This window comes from Chaetodon trifascialis, chromosome 3, assembly GCF_039877785.1.
Source record: "Chaetodon trifascialis isolate fChaTrf1 chromosome 3, fChaTrf1.hap1, whole genome shotgun sequence".
NCBI lineage: Eukaryota > Metazoa > Chordata > Actinopteri > Chaetodontiformes > Chaetodontidae > Chaetodon > Chaetodon trifascialis.
In genome coordinates, this window is record NC_092058.1 from 27,766,528 (window position 1) to 27,789,911 (window position 23,384).

The 23,384-nt window shown below is 42.4% G+C and overlaps 1 protein-coding gene across 5 annotated transcripts in view; it reads right to left on the minus strand.

Annotated features, from left to right (window-relative positions):
• Positions 1–23,384, minus strand: part of iqsec1b (IQ motif and Sec7 domain ArfGEF 1b) — a 184,503-nt gene that overhangs the window by 51,367 nt on the left and 109,752 nt on the right. The window contains exon 1 of one of the 5 annotated variants that reach the window (XM_070958365.1): positions 5,568–5,903. The exons of the other annotated variants lie outside the window; for them this stretch is intronic. Within the exon in view, the coding sequence (XP_070814466.1) occupies positions 5,568–5,614 (47 nt within the window). The 5' untranslated portion in view covers positions 5,615–5,903. Of the gene's footprint in view, positions 1–5,567; positions 5,904–23,384 lie in introns of those variants that run through there. 5 annotated transcript variants of the gene reach the window in all.

The following is a 23,384-nucleotide window of genomic DNA, read 5'->3' on the forward strand; positions in this document are numbered from 1 at the left end:
ATTCAGCATAATAAAAGAGGAGGAAGAGGAGGAGGCAAGGCAGAGAGGAAGAGAATGAAAGCTAAGGAGAGAGGTTAAAGGCTGGTCCACCTCAGGGGGGCGGGACAGTAGGACGAGAACTGGAATAGAGAGGTCAAAGGGGATAATAACTTGTTGGTAAATAGAAAACTAGAATTACTGTGCTGATACCTTGTTAAAGGGCTTCTTCACAGACCTGTGAACCAGAAGTTAGTATTCTAATCATACAGGAGTTTAACTTGAACACATACTGAGGCTCTGTCTATGTGACAAATCACCTCCAACAACGTGTATTTCCTCCTACAGTGGGAACAGTAATGTTCATCTTCTGGCTATATGCTGCAACTGCTGGCTGACACCATTAAACAGTGAAAACAGAAACCAAGAGTAAAGCCTGCCAATGATGGAGATCTTCCCAGAATGCTTGGCCAGAGGGCGTGGTTGGATAACAGGAGGTGTTTCAGGAACCATTAGCCCCTCATTGATTAGCTTCAGGGCTGCACATTATCAACAGCACTGTTGTGATATTAACTGAGCTTGTCTCAAAGTAAATGACTGGCCAACAAACCTTCCTTATATTAGTCACTCTAAAGTATTTTCATTCTATTTTTGTCATGTGAACAAAATTATAGCAGAAGTATGTGACTTGCCTTTGGTTTGGGCAATAATTCAAATGAGTCAAATTGTGATGCTTTTAGGATAACACATATATCCAGCCAGATGTTGGCAGCGATGCCTTCTCTGTTCTGTGTTGACATACTGATTAAACCCTCATTCACACTGCATTTCAGTGGAAATCCACACATGTTGTGTTTTGGGGTAGTTATGCAGACACACAGCCACAATCTGTTGTGCGCTACACCCAGCTGTTAGGTGGAATTTAGCAATCCTTTCTGAATTTACAAAGGTGGAGGTGGAGCTCTTCCTGAGGAGAAAATAATGGACTTTCTGATGCCATACTGGGTGAAGCACTTTGGAAGGGAAAGGTCATGGTGAATATGGCCAATAGCTTAGATTTTAAGTGGTTGTAGGATCCTGTGAGAGCACTGCTGTGTCTCTAATCTGTCAGAATGCCATTAGCAGCTGGCACATTGCTGTTACCAGAGTAAGGATGAAGTCAGGGTGAAGTCAGGCTTCAGTGCCCCTCACAAGGCAGCCAGGGTCGGGCCGGAGGTACCCCCTGGACCACCGGCAGCCCAGGGTCAGAGCGTAGCTGGCTGAGATAGAGCGATCGACGCTCAGGGCCATTAATGTTGGATGAGCTTAGTCTCATTGAAATGCGTAAAAGATGGCAAAGGGCCCCAGATGGCGGCTGCATCCCTGCCCGCCCCAGCCACTGTCCGGTCATTATTGACCGAGCTACGGGTCACCACTGATGCTAGGACTGGGCCAATTATAGCACCTGACAGTGATTAAAATGGACTCAAGAGTGCAGCAGTTGCCTGAGCTACAATGACATCTAAGTTATTACGGTGACATTTATTCATCATTATGGCAATTTAAATCCATTACAATTCCACCCAAGCATGTATTGAGAGCAAAAAGCCGAGATGATATTTCTGTCTAACGGGAACATTATGGCTTAATCTCCTGATACTGAAGAAATTAAAGCAGACTCCAAATTCCATACTGGAAAATTACAGCATGTCAGACTGTGATTCATGTTTATTTACATTTACTGTAAATTAAACACAAATAAACACACTACAAACCTACTGGGAGTCCAGGAAAGAGAGCTGGAATCGAATTACATGTGGAAATAAGACACTGCAACACTGAAATATTTATAACAGCTAATTACAATAGAGGCATACAGTCAAACAACAAACAAGATGAAAGCACTACCTTTCGCAGAGCTTACAGAATCCTCTTGGTGTTCAAATTCTCCAAAAATAGGAGAAATTCAGACAATGGTAGAAGAAGCAAGAAGAGGCACTGACAGACAAAATCACAGAGCAGATGAAACACCTGTGTGACATCAGGTTGCCTGACCTGCTATGTCCATCACTGCAGAGACACACAGTCAAAGGGAATCTGCTTTTACATGACAAGACCAGATCTGACAAACCTAATCACAATGAAAAGAATTCCTTACATACTAAAGACCAATGGCATGGCAGAACACAGCATGCACTTTTGTCAGCAGATCTAAAGTCATTTACATGGTTTTATAGCAGGAGCCAGCAAAGGTCTAATAATATCCGTCTTTCCTTGCATAACCTGTCCAGCTGACCAGAAGTGAATCAGACCCACACTCACCATATGTCTTCCACTCTCTCTTTGCTGCTGTTTGCCTCCGTGTTGTGTTAAAAAACCTCTCTGCTGCGTGTCTGTGTGCCTCAGGTGTGCTAGCCGAGCGGCAGAGCAGCGGCTCCTCCTGAGATCGCGCTGCCGCTCTTTACCAGCTCCAGTACAGAGGGAGGTGCTGTCAGAGAGCGCACGGCCGACAGCTGACTGACTGCTCTGTTCTGTTTACACAAGGTGCACAGGCCCTATAATTCCACTCCCTGCTGGAGCGCTGAGCAGAATGACTTTACCTTTAAAGTGCAGCCTTATTGGAAGGCCAGGTCAGCCCTGCTTCATCTGCTCGGAGACAGACCGCCAGCTCAGTGCTGCTGCTTTTGCTTGCTTGCCAGGAAGGTGTGTGGGGTGGAACAGTCGCTGAGACACCAGATGAGTTACTGTCGAGTTCAGCAGAGATACTGTACTTCCTCTCCTCGGGGAGGCCAGGAGCACAGGACACAGACTAACAGTCACGTAGGTCACGTCGAACTGGCACCTTCAACTCCAGTCTGTCTCTGAGTTAAATAAATAATACGCTGTGCTCCTTTGGCTTGCTGTAGAAACAGCCATATCAGGTTCCTTGGCCTCTACTGTTTCACTGGCAAACCATTTAAAGGGCCTTTTAACGGGCCTGCATGCACGGAGCCTTTGAAAAACTACAGTGTGCTAACAGTTCAAACAGAGCAGCCTCAGCTGTAAAGCGAAGCTCTTTAATGAGAATTTATTACAAAACAGCTCCAGCAAAGTGGGTTCAAAATTCCCTGCAGATAGTGAATAGCGGGGGGAAAGTGCACACTCACACACAGACACACACAGATGGAGTTGGTATGTAGTCAAGCATTAGCTGAGAGAAAAAACAGAGAGGCAGGGTCAGAGAAGAGCGAGACCTGCATGTGAGAAGTGGAGAGTTATGGAGGGATGACTCCTGTCTTCAGGAATGTACTGCTGGCAGACGACACTGCCGTCTCCTCTCGCTCGGAGAGGAGTGCTATCAAAGGGTCAATCTGTCAGTCTCAACAATAACACTGTGAAAGGCCTTAGGTGTGTAAAGCAGACAGAGAGCAGCCCTGCTTCCTGCTTCCAGTATGTTATCTGTAAGATGGAGTCCAACAGGAGTAAGATGATTTCAACCAGAAGGAAAACACTTCCAGTGAATTCACATGACAGATGTATGCATTCGGGTTTTTGTCTGTGATTTCTCGCTGCTTTGAAGAATCACAACCTGAATCTAGTGGCAGTTTTTGGATTGTTTATTTATGTTGCCAGGGAGACACCACTGTCAGTCACATCTGATCAAACCACACCAGCACAGCCCTCTGAATCACCATCCACATCTCCAATTTGTTCAGCTATTCAAATAGATCTGAAGAATGTTGAACCAATCAGAGCTTTGTGGGTGACGTAAAGAATCGGTATGTCATCTTCCTACATACCCTGCAAGTTGCCTCGCTTCACTGTGACTTTTAACTCATTGTTTTGGTTTTTCAGCTCGCAGACTCCTCTCTAATCTACCTCGTTTCCAACCACAGCAAGAGAAAGCTGTTTTCAGCTACAGAGCTCTGAGAAATACACTGTATGCCCAGCACCAATCAGAAGGCAGACAAAGTTAGTGATTAGCGAGTGAACACAGTGGAGCATTTAGCAGCTAAAGAGCCAGATATTGTTTTTCAGAGCTGGTGAAGACCAAAACAGCAGGAGTGACTACTGCACTTATATTTGTCTAGTAGACAAAAATGTGCTGCAAACTGCAGCTTTAACTACTTCTCCTGCCATTGTTACTGCTATATGGAGACAAAAAATGCGAATAGTGACACTAAGAGGGCACTAAACTGTAAATATGGACGAGGATCATTTAAGCTAGCTATTTAAAAATACCACACATTTGACTTCAGCCTCGAGGTCCTGTGTACATGTGTCAGTGACTATGTGGTAATTTTAGCAGAGCAGACAGAAGGTACTCCAAGCCAAGAGGAAAAACCATGTAACTGTGGCATTCATGAGAAATCAGCAGAGATGGAAAATGTCTGATGGCCAAGTTACACAAGCCGGTGTGCATGAGCTGTACCAGACAGGGATCAGTAATTCAATAAAACAACTGGACTCACCGAGAGGAAGGAACATTTCTGGACTAAAGCATGAACTCCAAGCTGTGGTTGGCCTACCCACGGAGACTGGAATTACAGACCATAGGAGTTTATGAATGGTGATTGGCTACTGCTGAGTCAGGCTGCTCTCGCCACAATGGCCACTAATTTTAGCCTTGCTGTGGTGAAATCACTGTGTGGAACCATTAATGCTTTAACCCGTCCCCTTCAGCATCTCTCATGGCCTGTTTCAACTGGTACACTGTTCACAGACAGAACAGTTTGTTATTGAATGCCACATGGAAATAAGAAGTGCAGTGAGTAACAGTAGACCTAGAGCTTAAACAGCTGGCTCATTAATCGAATAGTTGATCAAAAGCAAATTCACTGGAATATACGAATATTTTAATTATCAATCAATGGTTTATGTCACAAAACAATCATGACTGCTTAACAAATGTATGTCTATTTTAGACTTTTCTTGCAAATTACTGAATCATTTTACTTCTTCAGAGCACTAAAATTTAACAAAACCAAAAAAATTGTATTTGGTAGAACTGGTCTGGAAAATATGACGATGACTGAGACCGACGGTAAGAGGTCTTAAGTTGGGTCATTTATCAAGCAACCATGTCAAACATTTGCTGGATCCAGCTTCCCAAATGTGGTGATGTGAAACTGCTCTGTTTTATATTACTGTAAGTTGAATACATTTGGGTTTTTGGACTGTTAATTGCACAGAAGCGGTCTGCAGACATCAACAGAAGCTGTGATGGGTATTCTTCACTATTCTCAGACATTCTACAGACTAAACTATTAGTTAAAAATACCTGACGGAAGTTACAGCTGCAATCAAAACTGATTGAAACAACTTTTGAGGTTTGATCTTGACCAATTCGTTGATAATCTATATCAAAGCTGTCTAACAAATAAGCAAAAAGCTTTCACAGCTTTTCTGAAGTCATAAATTAAACCTTCTTCAACAGTCAGTTAAAAATGAACCTTGATAGACAGACTGAAGTATTTCACGTCCCAGCTCCATATCTAGTACAGGTGTCCAAATGATACAGTAATTATGAAAACAGAGTGAGTATTCCCCCAGCACACAGACCAGCACAAGCCTGATGACTTCCCCAGCAGTGCACCACCATGCTTTGGAGCTCTGTAACAGGATCCTCCTACCTTATCGTCCGCACTGAAATACAGTACTTCCACATTAGACTCCACATGCCCCTGACATCGTCAGGCTGAAAACTTGAGATTTAGACTCGTTACGTTCTCTGATGAGAGGCTAAGAGGTGAAAAAGACCCAAATGTTTTGAGGCAACTCTGAGCTGAACACTGTCTGCATGAGAGAGGAGCAGCAGTCCTCCTACCAGCATCCACCCATGCCACTCCTTCCCTCTCTCTTCACTTGACCACAACACATGTACTAGTCTTTTCTGGCTCCTGAGGAAAAATGACTAATTCCCCCTCCTGGAGGCTGGGTTACTTCTGTCACTGCTCCTTTTCAGTTCCCCTTTTGCTTTCTTTTACTCTAAAGTAGACACACAATCCTGTTCCTGTCTGAGGAGAGCAGAGCAGAGACTAATTCAATTCAATTCAATTCAATTCAATTCAATTCAATTCAGTTCAATTCAATTCAATTCAATTCAATATTCCTTTATTAGTCCCACGATTCCAATTTACAGCAACATCAATAAAACAGATAGTAGTGTAACAAGTGCATGCAAATTAAAAACAACAAGTATATAAGAGTGGGATAAAAGAAAAATGTCCTCCTGAGAAATTGTAGATAGTATTTTCAGATTATTGCACTGATTATTGCACTGATTACTTGGAGCAGTTTTTGTTGTGTAGTCTGACAGCTGCAGGAAGGAATGACCTGCGATACCGCTCCTTCACACTTAGCCAGTACTACCAAGTAAGGTCAACTGCTAAGTCGACCAGGCGGAGTAACATCCCTCCTCGCTTCAGTGTGCAACACTAGCACATGTTCACATTCCACCACGCCGCTGCTGCTCCTTTCCTCAGAAGTCTATCACCTACTGCTGCCACGCAATGCCCTCTAAACCATCTCTGTGGCTCTGCACAGGAGGCTGACTATTGTTTGTTCTCACTGTACCACTCCTGTAGTGTCAGGTCTCACTTTTCCCCCACAAACTCTCAAAACATGGTATATGACTCAGTGGAGGTGAAAGGCTTCGCTGCTGCTGAATAAGTGCAGGTTTTGGACATGTTGTTGGACCATTTTTGATGTGTCACTTATCAACCATTTCAAAACAGAGTAGAGGAGAATAAAACATCACAGGCAGAGGAGTTAAGTCATCTTGCTGAGTCAGCAGAGTGGAATGTAAAATAAAAGTTCAGTTTGCTTAGGAGACATGAAATATGTGATGTGTATGGAAAAGAAAAGTGAGTGAAGCAGGCTGTGGTAAGTGTTGGATGTGAACAGCTGTGCAGCCTGAAGATCATCTGCTATGAGTTAAGTGGAAGGAGCAGAGGAGCTCTGCGACGATGCAGAAGAGGTCTGATGATGTGGGAAGTCAGTGTGAAACTCTGTAGAGTAGTCTTCATTTGCACTTAGTTCTCTGTGTTATGGCTCCGGATCAGGAGAAACCACAGCTTGATCCCAGCCACTGTTCACCATCACTGCACGCACCACACAGCCACGCCAAAACCTTGCTCATCAGACCTACACTACATGTATGCAGAGTAATTGAGGATGTTAGACTGAGTCAATTCATGAGACTAACAACTGTTGCTCTCTATTAATGGGAGCTGTGTTCACATGGAGACAAACCTTACACATCATCAAAGCTTCCTTGGATGTCAATCCATTACAATATTGCCCTTGATGGAGTAGAATTAAAAAGTAGCACAAACTGGACATTCTCTTGTAAATTATACAATAACTGCATGGAACTTGGGTAAACCTTTCACCACTGGCCTAACTAAGGTTAGGCCACTGGTTCACATTAGTCAGTTAATTAGTATACCGCGTAACGTCTACAGTATATTTGTGTTTGGTTTTGTGGTCAGTGTGCATGTCCATGCCTCCACGAACATTAGCTGTGCTTCCTCAGTCCTAACCAACGGGTAGTATTAGGGCATAGCAAATTCTCCAAACAAACTTAAGCTGCACGTAAAGGATATGCTGACACATAGTAACGCAAATCCCTACGGTGACCATGTGAGAAGTTTGCCTTTGTTATTTTAGATGTTTAAGAATAGTCAAGTATTTTCACTCCCTGTTGGCCTCTGTGGCCTTCCTCTGAGCAGCTGCTAAACATATCTCTGGCTGTCAGTCTCTCCATTCGTCTGTCTGTCTGTCTGTCTGTCTGTCTGTCTGTCTGTCTGTCTGTCTGTCTGTCTGTCTGTCTGTCTGTCTGTCTGTCTGTCTGTCTGTCTGTCTCACTCCCACTCTCATGGCAGGGTCATCTATTAGCAGAAGATTACAGTTAGGAATGTGATGAAATATCAGAGAGCTGAATTGCCTATTTGTCCGTTCTCTGAAGATCCCACATACAGTGAGGGAAAAAGGACCAAAAGCATGTGAGATACAGCAGATACAATTACTGCTAAATACAAACTAATCAACAAAGGGAGCATCAGTATCACTCTGCACTGACACATGCTCTGATTTACAGTGACTGCAGCTCCGAGTTGCACTGCCACGCCTGTACACATTCACACAGCAGATTGATTTGACAGGGGCTTCAGACTTTGATGTTTCCATTTCACGGCATGAAGAAAATCACAGAGAGAGTGGCTGATATCAAACTGACCGCTACAAGGCATATCTGCGACTGGGTAGCGGAGAATTGGCTGGCATGGCTGAGCACCCCGCAGCAGACGTGTGAATGAGCCGCTGGCAGAATATGACAGCAGTGTCAGTGTGTGCTCTGAGGACCAACACATTCACAGGCCTGCGCTTGGTTTGGCCAGTGAATGAATGCAATTAGCACTCAATTGAAGGTGCCATAATCCTCTTAACAAAACATTTCACACTAAACAATTAACTACACCAAGCTACTGCTGCACCTTATATTCCATCTTATTTGGCCAGTTTTAGTAAAGCAAGAAAAAAAATTTAATAAAATTATGGTCATTCACATTATTTGGGTGAACTGGTGTGCAGCCTGAAGCCTCTGGAGATTTAGCTGAGATTCATGTGCATTTGTAAAGACCACTGGGGCCAGGCCGAGAAAGACCAGGGACCTGCTTCAAGCCTTTAGAAAGCCTTTTGATGTCCTGAATTTGGTCCTCAGCGGAGAGTGCTCCCTCCAGTTCACAATGAGTGTGGAATATTAAAGGCCATGGCTCTGTCTGTTAACTTCAGATAAAAACACTGTAATCAGATGAATCCTTTAGGGAAAAGGAAAACCTGGATCTTTGTCCAGGGGATTGAAATGCATAAAGTAGCCACTTTTATGTGCAATTATTCTGTCAAGAGTTAGTGGCGGTACATGGAGAGGCTCAGGTCACATCCACCCAGGGAAACGTGGATGAAAAACGTGAGGCAGAATAGAGTAAGCCGGTGAGAATGATGAAGGGATGTGGAGGTGGAGGTGGGGTGGTGTCTTCAGCACTGATGAACTATCATGTTTGGACAGTTTGATGTGGGTCAGTGACCCACACCAGCAGAGAGGTTATCAACAAAGTTTTTCAACTAACTCTGGCTTCACGTACAGCACTATCAAAGGTTCTCCTCAAGCCTCATCAACACAATAGCAGTTGCTGTCAGCCCCAGCTAGTACAACACAGGTATATCCATTAGCAGACAACCAGTGAGGGGGTGACAGATTACCAACAGGGTCATTGATCTATTGGAACCACAAGGAAAACAGATATATGTTACTACAAAAGACACATAAAGCCATTACAGGGTCAGATCACCAACAGTGACAAATAAAATGACTGCAGAACAATGGTGGTGAATGAAATGTTGTTTGTGGTGATTTCAGCATTTTCTGTGTTTAATTAATTTCTGATGCCATTTATATGCTTCATGTGAACATGTTCAAGTTAAGCTATTTACAAAATATAATTATCAATATTAAAAGCATGATTTGTGTTTTATTCTTGCGGTCAAAATAGGAAAAAAAGTCTAAATAAAGTTGAGTAATTATTAACAGTGGAAATGAAGGAGGGGGTTTAACACAGTAGGAAGATGTAAGTCAAAACTGCATTAGGCAAAGCTGCAAGATTTTTTTTTTAATTTTTTTTTTTTTTTTTAGATAGAAGCTGTGCATATAATTGGAGGAAGCCCAAATGAAAATAAAGTTGGTGCAAAGTGTCTCTAGGCGTCTACAGCCACAGAGCTGCTCTCTAAGATTGTACAGTACTTGGTCACAGGGGAGCTTTGAGCTAAATGCTAGCGTCAGCATGCTAACATGCTTACAAAGACAATGAAACCATGCTGATGTTAAGAAGATAATGCTTTACAGCTCTTTGCGAGTACACCATTCGTTACTCACTTTGTAGTAGTCTTGCTTTCATCAAGGTGGTGCCTGAGGCTACAGTATTTCTGGTTTCCTAATATACAATTCTTTTTTCTGTCATGTGATCGATATATCACCATAGATACCATGTACGCTGTAAGAATTACAGATGTCCTGGCACTAAAGAAAGTCACCATGGACATCTCTACAAAATCTGGTCATAATCCATCGGATACTTGCTGAGATATTTCAATACAAGCCATAAATGTCAAACTGCTTGTGGCAACAGAGGAAATAACAGTATCACCTGTGTTAGTAGGATTAATTGGCTGGGGAACATGAACATCTGCACAAAATTTAATGGCAGCCAATCAGTTATTTGTTGGGCTATTTCACTATGGACTAAACTCTATGGTGTAAGATCGCTGTCAAAAAGAAGTGTCCATAATTAAAGTTTCGTATTTGTAGAGTTAACAATTTGTGTGTCATAAAAGTTGTTTTACACAAAATTCTGCTGTCATATACGTGAGTCTGTGAAATTGGGTTCGGGTTACGATTGTTTTTATATGAGTATGAGTCTAAAAGCTGTGAGTGCAAAGTCTTGAGAATACAACTCATTTTTCTATGACTACGAAGTCTTCACTGTGGATATGAATTCAAGTTTACGGGTACGAGTCGAAAAGTGCTGAAATGACGTCACTGAGGTCACAGTCAAGTCGCAGGGGAAAGTAATCGATCAGCGATTCCTCCAACTGTGCATGCGCATGCCCCAGACGCAAACATGCAGGGCAACGCTGCCAGCCTCGGAGAGTCTTCACAGGTAATGTCAATTGTAACGTGCATAACTATTATTGATTTCATAAAATTCGAACCATTTTGTACAATATACATTTCTTGGACTCACATACTTATTGCTTTAGCTTGCAAGCTAAAGATATTTACATGCCGATGAAGCTAGCTTAGTGCTATCGTTACTGGATGCTATCATTCAAAATTTTCGACCAGAGCATTAACAATCAAGCCAGATTCGGGATGAATTAACGTGAACCAGTAACTTCATCATTCATCATGTCCGGGTTTATTTGTACATATCAACCGTTTCCCTCTTTCCATGTTAATTTTACACAAAGTTACTGGTTCACGTTACCTCATCCCAAATCTGGCTTGATTGTTAATGCTCTGGTCAAAAATTATGAGGACAGAGCATTTTTTGAGGGGTAACGTCATATGTTTCATACTATGCTGTTTAATGCTAACTAATTAGCACTGGCCCACTTCTAACCCCAGTAACAATAGCACTAAACTAGCTTCATCAGCATGTAAATATCTTTATCTTGCAAGCTAAAGCAATAAGTATGTAACCCCTGCCCTTCCCCATCCTGCTCAGTGCGTAAAAAAAAACAAAGCGGCTCTCAGGCAGGAGACGGCTCCGATCGTTCACTTCAAAGAGCGGCTCTATGAGCCGTTTCGTTCGCGACCGACACATCACCAATTCCTCTACCTGCTCCACTGTTTTATAAAATAGTGGCGCAAATTGGTGGGTGTTATCCTGGTAATTTCTCTGTGTGAGAAATACAAGATATGGCGTGTGAGCATGTGAATGGGTTGAAATGCGTGTGTCTCATGCCCAATGTGTGAGACTTGAGAGCTTTGCCAGTGAAGTCTCTTCGGGGATGGCAGCGTTGCCCTGCATGTTTGTGTCTGGGGCGTGCGCATGCACAGTTGGAGGAATCGCTGTTACTTTCCCCTGCGACTTGACTGTGACCTCAGTGACGTTATTTCAGCACTTTTCGAGTCGTACCCATAAACTTGAATTCGTATTCACACTGAAGACTTCATAGTCATAGAAAAATGAGTTGTATTCTCAATACTTTGCACTCACAGCTTTTAGACTCATATAAGAACAATTGTAACCTGAACCCAATTTCACAGACTCACGTATATGACAGCAGAATTTTGTGTAAAACAACTTTTATGACACACTTTAATTATGGACACGTCTTTTTGACAGCTATCTTACACCATAAAACTCTGCCAGAGCCATGTCACTACACTACCACCAAACACCATTATGAGCAGAACTGTCCTTTATGTACAGCCTCATACTGACCCAAGCATGAAACTGAAGCTGATTACCATCTGGCTCCCAAAACAACTCTGAGCCCCCCAGCAAACGTACACCTTCCAGTTCCACCATATCTGTCTCATCCTCAAGCTCATTGAAATGGGTCTTCACCATCTAATCACTGACTGGTATTGGAATGGAAAACACATGAGCATTAAGCCGTGTTATGGGGGCGTTTTTTTTTTTTTTTTTTCACCCCCCACAGACACAGCTGCGTAGAAAAGAGGGTGGGGGATGGGTGGACTCATGAATAAATATGGTCCTGGAGGTTTGTGACAATTCATGCTCAGATATGCTCCTCTCCACCTCGCATATTCCTCTTTTTGATTACCATTCTCTGAAACAGACAAAGTTTGCTCACTTCAAATGACCCCACGGGTGTCTTTCTCATTACACAGAGAAAATGAGACAAAACAGAGGCAAGGAAAACTTTCTAAAATTAGCTTTCAAGCTGAGTATGTCACTTATTTTGGCTGCACACTCCTACACTGTAAAACTAATTTGAATGTCTTTTTAACAGAAAACTCTTGTAATAAATGGCTTTCAGTTGATGTAATGGACTATTTTGTAGCTGCATTGAAGTCCCACAGCTCTTAAGCAACAATGGCTTAACAGGCCTCAGTTGTCATAGTTATAGTTTAAGTTGACAGGAAATTAATGATATCTCAATCATCTAGTTTTGTATTTTGTTACCTTAAAGATACAATAAAATAAAAAATAGCTTTTCGATGTTCTAATCACATGGCTGTGCATTAATTTTTCATTTATTTCTTGACTCAACCACAATTATAATTAGATTTATTTATACTACATCATCTGACACGTTGGGTTGTGTCAAAGGGTTATAAGTCTATCAGATGACCCTGCATGTTGAAAAATTACATTGAAGGTGTAGCCAGTGCCTTAAAAACCAAGGGGTCCTGACCAAGCATCCATATGTGATGAGTTGGGAGTGAGAACGGATTGCTGTTGTCATAGGTTGAAAAATCATTTGAATATTCTTGTATTAAAATTCCCTTCTTTTCACTTTCTGTAAAACATAAATGCACCCAATCAATACATTATTGGGCGATTAGCTAACCTTTTTGATAAAAACAGTTATATATATTTATATATTTTATGGCACTTCCTATGTTCACTGAACTACTGCAAAATCTGTGAAGTGCTTCTTTAAATAGCAGGTAATCGTCACTGTATAGTTAGAAACCCTTTTCAGAGTTGCTAACACATATATACACATGTACACACATCACATGATCAGATCTCAAGAGCTGAACATGGGAGCAGCGGACTACAGAGCACATGTCACCTCATGCTGCCGAGCCAATAACTGTGAGTGGGACCACACACACAATAGACTGAATTCTGCGCTGGAGCTTGTCAGGGGCAAACCACAACAATAGAGCTCCCATTCAGACCAGTTGACCTCACTGACAAGTGGGCCTTGTACCCCATTTCAGCCCCTCTTAATGCAGGAGTTTAACAAGTACGGGGGCTGGAACTTTCATTCATGTCTGAATCAAACACGACACTTTATGATATGAGAAAGCAGAAGAAGGCTGTTCGCACTGAGGACCAAAAGCCTGGGCAAATTACACTGTTACCACAAAACATGCCTGTGGCATGTTAAATTCATTGATAGAGGGTGTTAATTACATGTCTTTTTTCTAGACTTGGAAAAAGACTCAATTTTAAGCTTGACAATCAAGACACTATATACTGCATATAGCACCTTACCTTTTGTAGAAACCATGCAGAGGCTGGAGACAGAGGAACTGCCAGTAATCCAAGCAAAAAGCTTTGAACTTCAACATTTTGTCAGCCAGTTACTGTGGCTTAAATTAAAAATGTTACTGTGCACAAAGTCCATGGAAAAAAAAGCTTGTTTAAAGATAATGGCTTACATTTAGGAGAACAAAGCAAATCCTGCACAGTTTAGGCTGTATGGCAACAACACCGACACCCCACATGGTACAGTCCCATCTCAGCATCTGCCTGTGTGTATCCGGGCCACATGGAGGGGGCTGAACCTGCATCCCTCTGCTCCCTTTGTTAACCTGGGCAGTCCTGTCCTGTCCTGCACTCCCTGTATGTCCAGGTAAAAGCTTCCAGCACCTTGATAGAAATGTCAGCCACTGGACACCTTGGCTTCCGCTGGAGCTGGTGGGCAAAAGGTTTGTCCCAACACAGCCTTTGTACAAACCTCCTTCTTGTCCGATTCCTTTTCTCCACACCCAGACTTTCCCAGTCAGTCAATAGCAGAGGAGGTTGCTGTCTCCATCATCACTGCTTCTCAGAGTTGAGTTACAGCTGCTCCTATTGTCTAAGCGGCCACACTGACAAGGTCTGACTCTGCTGCGCCTCGCCGGGCCAACAAAGCACACAAAGGCCTCCCTCGGTGGCCGTATCAATTAGGCTTTATCAGATGCTGCACAGTCCCTGCCAGCCCGGGCTGCTCAGAGACCAGCTAATCAGCAGCAGCACATGGTGCACAGAGGGGCAAAGCCGGCACCCATGAGGGCCAGCACCACCCTCCCCCCCCCGACACACACACGCACGCACGCACGCACGCACGCACGCACGCACGCACGCACGCACGCACGCACGCACGCACGCACGCACGCACACACACACACACACACACACACACACACACACGTGTGCACATAAAGCCTTGGCTGGTTGCCAGGTAAACACAGCAATAAAATGACACTGATGGACCCTTCAAGTGACTCTTGCTGAGTGGTTGAAGAAGAGAGCTCAGGGTCAGGGTGAGGAGAATCAACCAGCACTGTGATCTGAATTTTGGTGCTTAGCAATTATTAACAAAAAAATTCTATTCAATAGCCCTCTTCAAGTTTAAATCATTTAGTAAATTCACGTTTTAGTTTAGTGCATGGGACGAATGACAAAAACATGCACCATCAACAGACACTCATTGTGAAACTTGTCCAAATAATCCTGCATGAAGTGGAACAGACAAGTACAGATGCATGAATGAATTAATGATGAATATAGAAACACAGGTCATCAATAGTTTATGACTACATATGTCCCCCAAACTACAAATCTGTGCAACAAATTATAGTGTTTGAATCACACAGCTTTTACACAGGTTTTACATGACAAAAGAAAAGAAACTAGTCAGATGGTTGGCAATACAGCAAAAGGATAGAATTCTTATGAAGAGTGGGGCACATCCAAGAAAAAAGTCCATTCAGCTGAAAAGTGTAAATCAGTTTTAACTTTGCCAATGCTAAAGCAAACCCTACCACAACAGAGTGCCATGGTCACTCTCTGCTTAATACAGATTCACTGCTGGATGGGTGTCGTCGCTTTCTACCATGATGATTCAGCTGTAACTTCCTGGCAGAGATGTTGAAAAGGAGTCTGGACACGATACCAGCACTGCTACAGCTTTCAGCTCTGGCTCCGTCAGCTCACGGCGCCACGGAGCAGGCCGGGCAGGGAGCTGTGTGAAGTGATACGGCAATTATTCAGCCTGGCACGCAGCTTTGAAGTGAGAACAGACAGCATTTTGTAAAAGGCAGTGAATCATAAAAACAGCAGAGGAAAGTTTATGGTATTGAACAGAGCACTGTGCAATGATGCTGCAGACCAAGATCCAAACCCATCTCATTCTATATGTGATAAGGCTAGACCAGTTGATGGAAAGACTTGACTAATGAATCTAAAGCAATATAATGCTCTAGCAAATTAAATTCAACAGAACACTAGAATGGGATCCTTTAATTAATGAATACAGGCTGCATAGCTCGATGGGAAAGTGAAAGGGGCTGTGCAGTGATTTAGTACTTCACTTCCATAAAGTTGAGGGATTTACAAGAGATAGACTGAAAAGGAACCATCAAAATCACAGCAGGGCAGGCAGGTATCCTGACTTTTAGTCTAAAGTAAGGTGGAAGACAACCTGCCATTACTGTAGTGGCATCTCATTTGCATATGACACTTTAATGTATGTAAAGGGTTTTACTTTTTAAGTGCTTTTTCACTGATATCAAGAAGAACTAGTTATTTGTTGAAATGCTGAAAATACAGATCAAATACCGTTAAAATAAAAGTCAGAATTTTCAAAACCCAAACCTCTTAACAAAATTTGGTCTGGTTCAAACAGCAGGACATCTTTTCTTCAGCTCATCCAGCAATGAATAAATTAAGACAAACAAACAAAGTAAAAGCCACAAGCCTCTGAATCTCCATTAAATTCTCATGTTTTGATCTTATTCTGACTAACATGCCAGTGAAGGACCGACCAGGGACCGCAAACAACTGAGCAATCCAGTTACACTGGGCTGAGGGTGAGCCACCACACCACATATCTCTTGCCAGCTTTGTAATTGGTTTCCTGGCTGAAATTCCACTTTTACCATATTGTGTGTTTCCAGTTTTTATTAAATTATGCATTTCTTCTGATTGGAATGACAGACATCATGGAGTTTAATGATTCCTGCTAGGTTTTATTTGCTATTAGTTTTCACAATCTGAAAGATAGTCCCTGTCTGTGAAAAGTGAACTAATGTTGGTATGTAAAATAAGGAGTGTCTCTTTAAAATGTGTGAGCTCTCTCTCTCTCTTGCTGAAATGTAATGTTATAAATGTATTGCTTGAATTTACACAGCAGTTAAGGAGGGTGCAGTTAAAGCGATTTCCTTTTCATTCATTTAGTGTCTCAAGAGAACAGGTTATGACCTGGCCACACATGTTCCTCTCGCCTTATTAAGGACCAGTGCAAACGCTGTCCTTTGTGTCAGTGAAAGTCTGGGGGCCCAGGGGCATCCTACTGTGGGGGGCCGACAGCACATTATTGAGCATAAGGTGGAGCCAAATGGTAGACCATTCATCATGTGATTATCTAGAGCTCGAGGTCCACGTGCAGCTCGAGTGAGATGTTGGTCATGCCTGATCACCTCTTTACCCAGGGCAGACAAAGGAAACCCCATGTCAGAAATGCTCACGAACAGACAATGATAAAATCCCTGATTTTTGACCTGGCATCATGACTTGGCACTATAGGCATCTTCTGACAGCCATTAAGCCACAGAAGTCAAGGATGGAAAGTAGGAGCAGTTTTGTAGTTGTACCAGGTGCAGCTCTTCCTGCACCCAGCTGTGGGCTGGAGCTAAATGTGCTGGAGGAAAACATTATGGTAATAACTGCAGAATCCATTTGGAACCTGAGGAGGGACAGACCCTTCACTCCAGCTGAGATTCGCTGTAATTCACAAGCTGTAACTGGCTTAGGTGTGGGAATCAACACACTCGATGGTACAACTGGTAGCAAGAATCGAACAAGCAGCACTATGACTGTACAATTCATTTTGCAATAAAAACTCCCATGATGCACAGTGCTAATGTTCAGTGGATAGTCCAGTATGCCAAATCTTTGTCTAGCTGAAGGGAAATTCCAGTTTTTGTCAACCTGAGTCTGGGTCTCAGGATTCTCTGTATTATGTTTGTTTGCTGATGATAACATTTTACTCACCACCTCTGTTGCAGAGATTTAGGAATTACAGACTCCAGCAACAACTATGTCATTTGGGGCAAGGAGTGTGAGCCTCTTACAGCTTTTCAAATAACTTGAATTTAACAGTATTCTTGAGCTTTGCCTCTTCTGTGTATGTGTAGTCTGTCCTCTCTCCAGGTCTCTGTGATACAGAGCAGGTTATGTGGTTGGAGTGTGAACAGCACTGGACGTGGAGAAACCGCTAAGAGATTCTGGCTAAATCTGCACGTTTTTCCTCTCAGAAATGAGGGTTTAGGGATACAGGGTGTCCTTGGTCAACCCTATCAATTCTGCAAAATCCCAGATTATGTTCAGTGATATTATTTTCAAAATGATTTCTTTGTGCATGTTGCATTAAGCAACTAAATCAGTTGGTCGAGGAGAGAGAAAAATCATAGGACAGTACAATAGCAACAAAAAAGAAATGTGGTCTGTGATCTGAAGTGCAAACTTTGGTCGACAAAAGTCAGATTTTGGTCAGTTCCATGTGCTGCCAAGAGCTGGTAGGGCCTTGATCCTTAAACCTCCTCTGTACCATCAACACCTTGAAAGAGGACAGATAACAGAGAAGTGCATGAGTACGCAATTCACACAGGCCTGTCCCCTCTGCCAACAGAACTGAACATCCAGACTGTAATGTGTCTGACTTTGTGTGTTTGTGTACAGGAGGTACAGTTTCAGAATGTGGTGGTAGTGGGTAGGTGTGTGGGATTCACGCATGTATCTGTCAAATTTGATTTTTCTGTCTGTTTTGATGTATGTATTTGTGTAAGCTGAGGTTGTGCGGATGGTGGAAACCTGCATTCTCCTTGCAGAAGGACAAATAAATCTAAATGTAATCCAGGAGAAGTGCTGCCAAGTGAGGACAAAGCAGTTAAGTTTGAGATGGTCTTTGTTGAAGTGCTTTTTTGGGAAGGCTACTTGACCCAAGCAACGCTGCTCTTGCTGGAGTCCACATATCCTCTACAACACAAGTAAAAGACTGAGGGTCCATCCTCCTGCTACCATCTTGTAAATTACCATCATTCATTCATGCATTCAATGCTGTTTTGCATCTGATCACCCACTAAACACTTTAATACACTTTAATTTTAATACAAACTGCACACTTGAGGCGCAGTACCTGTTGTATGTATGCACAACAGAAAGCACTCCAGCATTTTGAAACTGGCAACCACACACAACCACATGAGGCCAAACACTATTAACGCACTAACATTTTATTCAAACCGCTGCTGGGCCAATAAAATGGTGGTTAGGATGTTGCTGATGAGCAGCTTGAGAGAGTTCCCTCATGAAAGCACATTTCTACATGTCAATGTTTGGAAGAAGCTTACTTCTGAAACATCTGAAAGTTGTAATTATTTGTTACATTTACTTTGATCACAAAAGCTTCACTCACATTTGAGCCTTTCCCAATTTCATCCAGGGACAGAAGAGTAAGGATGCCGCATACGTAATGTTATTCTTGCCATTCATCGTGCACTTACATGCTAGCTGTGTTTGTAGAACGCGTTCCTCTCGAGCAGGAAGTGATTATTGGAAAAATACAGTGGTTTGTATTTCCTCGAGAAAACTAGCTGAAGCAACAAACCTCTGCCAGCAGCCACACTGTTCTGCTGATTCAGTTGGCAGAACAGATCCCATTATCTTGTTTATCCTCATGGAAATTTAACAGTTTACCATGTGACCTACATTTTCTCAACAGATTCGGGTCTCAGGCAGGCGCTGAAGAAACAGCTTGCTGGTGAGTTGAGAGGGAGTCAGAAATTTGCATGATATGATCAAGATAAGAGTTTGATGCGCTGCTCCCTCTGGACCCAAGGCACAGCTTTATAGGCATGGCAGAGACAGTATGAGTGTGGAAGACACGTCAGTGCCATTGTGCGAGGGCGCACCTCACCCTGACCTGCTCTCCTCAGAGTTCATTAAAGGCCTCGCTCTCCTGCATCATATAGTGTTTCCTGTCAAATACGTGGTGTGCTCCCTCCTCACCTGCTGTGCCTGGATGCTGTGTTAATTCCCCGCTAAGAATAAGGCCCTCTCCCCACAGAGATGGCAGCCAGTGATAAACGTCTAGCGCAGGTCTTATCATCACCTCTACATTTCGAGCTCAGGAAACCAATAAAGATGGCCCGCGGCATGGCTGCTCGGCCTTAACAGCCCCCATGAGTCTGCTGCCACCCGGGGGACCGCAGCCTGTGTAATTGCAGCTATTGTGAGGCCACAAGGAGCCAGCTGAGGTCTGAGCAGGAGTGATGAGTGGAAAGAGGAGGAGGTCCTGTACATTATGTCTTCACATGGCTCACATTAGACACTGATTGATGGCTATCTCCCACAGTATCAGCCCTGGCTTGGACTCTGCCCAGAAGATTGATCTTTCCCTGAAGACCTCAAGACTGAAGCTTACTACAAAGCTTCAGGTGATACTCCCAGCAGCTCTTTTTAGCCCGTCTTAACACTGTGGGTCAAGGAAGAATTGTCACATACTGGCAGGTGAAAAAGCAGTAGCAAAGGGGTATCCATGATAGATTTCATGTTGCGTGGAAAGCAAAATCCAGCATCAATGGCCGGCAACAATAGTTTTTTAATTCTAATTTGACTTTCATAACTGACTAATCTGACTGTTTCCTCCATTAATAGATTAACTGTATGACTAAATTGTCTCATTTTGTCCCACTAAATGTCCAATCTCTTATCTCCATCAACCACTGCAGCTTCCCTGTCATCTGGATGAGGATTAATCTGCTCTAAGGAGCACACTGATTGTAAAGCCTTGCAGCTGTGCTCCCTCTAGTGGACTCCTGTCCTAAAGACTGTGGTGAGGAAACACTCCAGCAGAGGTGTGGTCACACCTGTCAGTGTGCTTCATCTCATGTAAGTCTGTTTGAGACGTCAACGATAGATATCAGTCACAGATGCTCTCTTAATAGCATTAATTATTTCATTTAATACTATATTTGAATGCATCATATCAGCAGGTTGATGAAGAATTTGTTTATCTACATGACACTTGTTCATATATTTTTTAGTTTATTCTGTGTTTTTTATAGTAATTTATTAATAAGTCATCTTTTTGTAAAGTTAACTGTTTGATACTGTTATCTTTTACCGTTATGTTTGATAATAAACGTTACTGTGTAACTGCCGCAGATGATGTATCCATCATCACACATCTTTCACAAAAAGTCACTTGAGGGATCTGCAAAACCATTTGTTCATGTAATGTGTTTCTGTAAAAAACAAATAAAAATGGGTGTTTGCGGTTACCAGATTTTTGTTATTAAAATATTGACCCCAAAAGTCCAGTACTGCCTGACCTATAGAGAAGCGTTTTTCACATCGTTGTACATTCAAAATTAAATCAAACATTGTAGCTTTTGCGTTAGCACCGGATCAAACACATGCACGGTTGATCAAAAGTAACTCAAACATACGATCTTTTTTGTGCTGTTTTTCCCACTGAAATCATTTAATTAGAACTCTTTTGTCTCTATCTCGTTGCTTTTAGAAAAACATGGAGTATAACCAAACTCTCAACAGAAATCCAATTTTTAAATGATTTAACTTTAATTTAAAATTGATCAGTGGTGGAAGAAGTACTCAGATCCTTTACTTTAGCAAAGATACAAAAGTATTGCCAGTGAAATATATCAGTAAAAATACTCATCATGCACCAGAATGCATGGTCCCTGTCTGTGCCACAGTTTAGTATTATATATCTTATCATTGAATTGTTATTGATGCATTAAACAGAAATTTGAAATCTTAGCATCATCTTAGCATTAGCTAAGATTTTTAATTGCTAACATTAGTTATTTAATGATAAGCCATGCGTCGATTTACAACATTCAAGGCTCATCCAACAAGCAGGCTAATTGTAGCTGTTATCTAAATGTCGTGCACACGAGTGCAAGTTTGGTTTTCCAGTTTCATTTTCAGAATGACAAAAGGCTGAAAACCAACAACAGTTTTGTCTTAAGCAGATACAGTAGCCTTTAGCATACTTCACAGTTTTCATTGCCTCAGGTAGGTAGAACACAAGCCTCACTCGTCCAATCCTGCCTTTGAAGTACCTCTGAGTGGCAAGTGTGTTAGGCGACACCACAAACAAGATGAAAGGTGAAGAAAAATGTCAGTGGAGCCACACTGCTCCTCTCATCTGCTGACTGCTGTACTGTACCCAGTTCTACGTCGTACTGTGTATCAAGAACGTGCTTCAAAACAAACAGAATATCGTATTGTGGGTGATGATGTTGATGTTAATAGCGTTAACAGGACATTTATCAGGTGTGGTTTATGACAGTAAGACCCATGCTGTAAAAGGACACATATCTGTATTCCTATAAAATAGTACAAATCAGAAGACACGAAAGGGCAAAAAGGTAATATCCACTGTATCTATCGCACAGCTGTTTTTCAATCATTTCTCAGGGCTCAACTGAGGCCAGAGAAAACCGCAGAGCTGGGAGGTCGCACAGTGTATTTTTGCTATGATTCCATGTCCTGCAGCCACTAAACACTCTGTAACAGGAAAGAGTTCCATTCAGACCACAGAGAACAAACTAAATAACAGTGGATAGCCTACACAGGGGTCTGACTAATATGACTCATTTTAGACATTAATCACATTTCAGGGCACACACACACACACACACACACACACACACACACACACACACACACACACACACACACACACGCAGTAAACCATCAGGTATCAGGCCACAGGTAGTGAAAATAAGCGGGTCAATGAGAAATCCGGTGACAACGGTGTAATGATGACATATTTGAAATATGTCTTTGGCCAGCACGCAGCATGGTCCAAATGAAATAATAATAATAACAAGCCAAGCTAGCCTGTGCCTAAATGGACAAACATATATTTCTCCAACATCCTGTAGACACAGTATCAGAGGTCATTTCTCTATTTTAACACAGTATTTGCCTCAGCATGTTTAAAGCAGCTATAATCGATATTGTTATAATGACAGTGTCTTAAATGACTGTTATGCTTCATTGTCACTGCTCTCATGGTGTTGTTTTCAGCTGTTCACAGCAGGCAGCTGTTTTCTGAGATCTAAAAATCCACTGTACACTACCTGCTCAACACCAAACAGCAGACAGACACAGCTGGAGACTTGCTGGTGAACATAGTTGAGCATTTAGCAGTTAAAGAGCCAGATACATGAGTATAGCTCTGAGCTGATAACAATGACCATTCATTCATCTAATTTGCTGTATTAGCTTTAAGGCACAGACATAGTCCAAAAACAGACAGACAGACAGTAAACATGAATGAGGTTCTGCTCATTCTGCATCCACACAGACCGATGTGTTCACTCATGTCTGTTGGTGCATATGGGTTTATATCATCACATGAACACTTGCAGTGATGCCGATATGGAAACTTACTAAATAAATTGTGCTCTATAAGCATTACTGGGTGCTTTGAGAACTTTTTTCTGTGACAAAGCTGCAGGTCTGACAAGACTACTGCTACCTTCTTTCTCCTCATTTGATTCTGATTTGCAGTCAATATTCTCCTAAAAAGACAGTGGAGTTGAACATCAATCTAACGTAAGGCAGCAAATAAAGGAGAAAATCCAACATTTTCTTCCAATGAAACAAAATGGGTTTTTAAGTAGGGGTGTTGCCATTATCTGTATAGAATTTCACTTTCAGGGAAAGCATGATAACCAATTTCATCTTAATATGTTATCTGCCATATAAATATGTAGGACAACAGCACTGACACGGTGTCTTTCTCCTCTTACTTTGTGTTTTCTAAATGGAGCATTTCATGGGGTTTTCAGGGTTAGCTGTCCCTGTCAAGCCACAGTTCTTCAGGAGAAACACAAACTACAAAAAAATACAGCTTATATCCGCCTGGGCAGGTCAACTCCC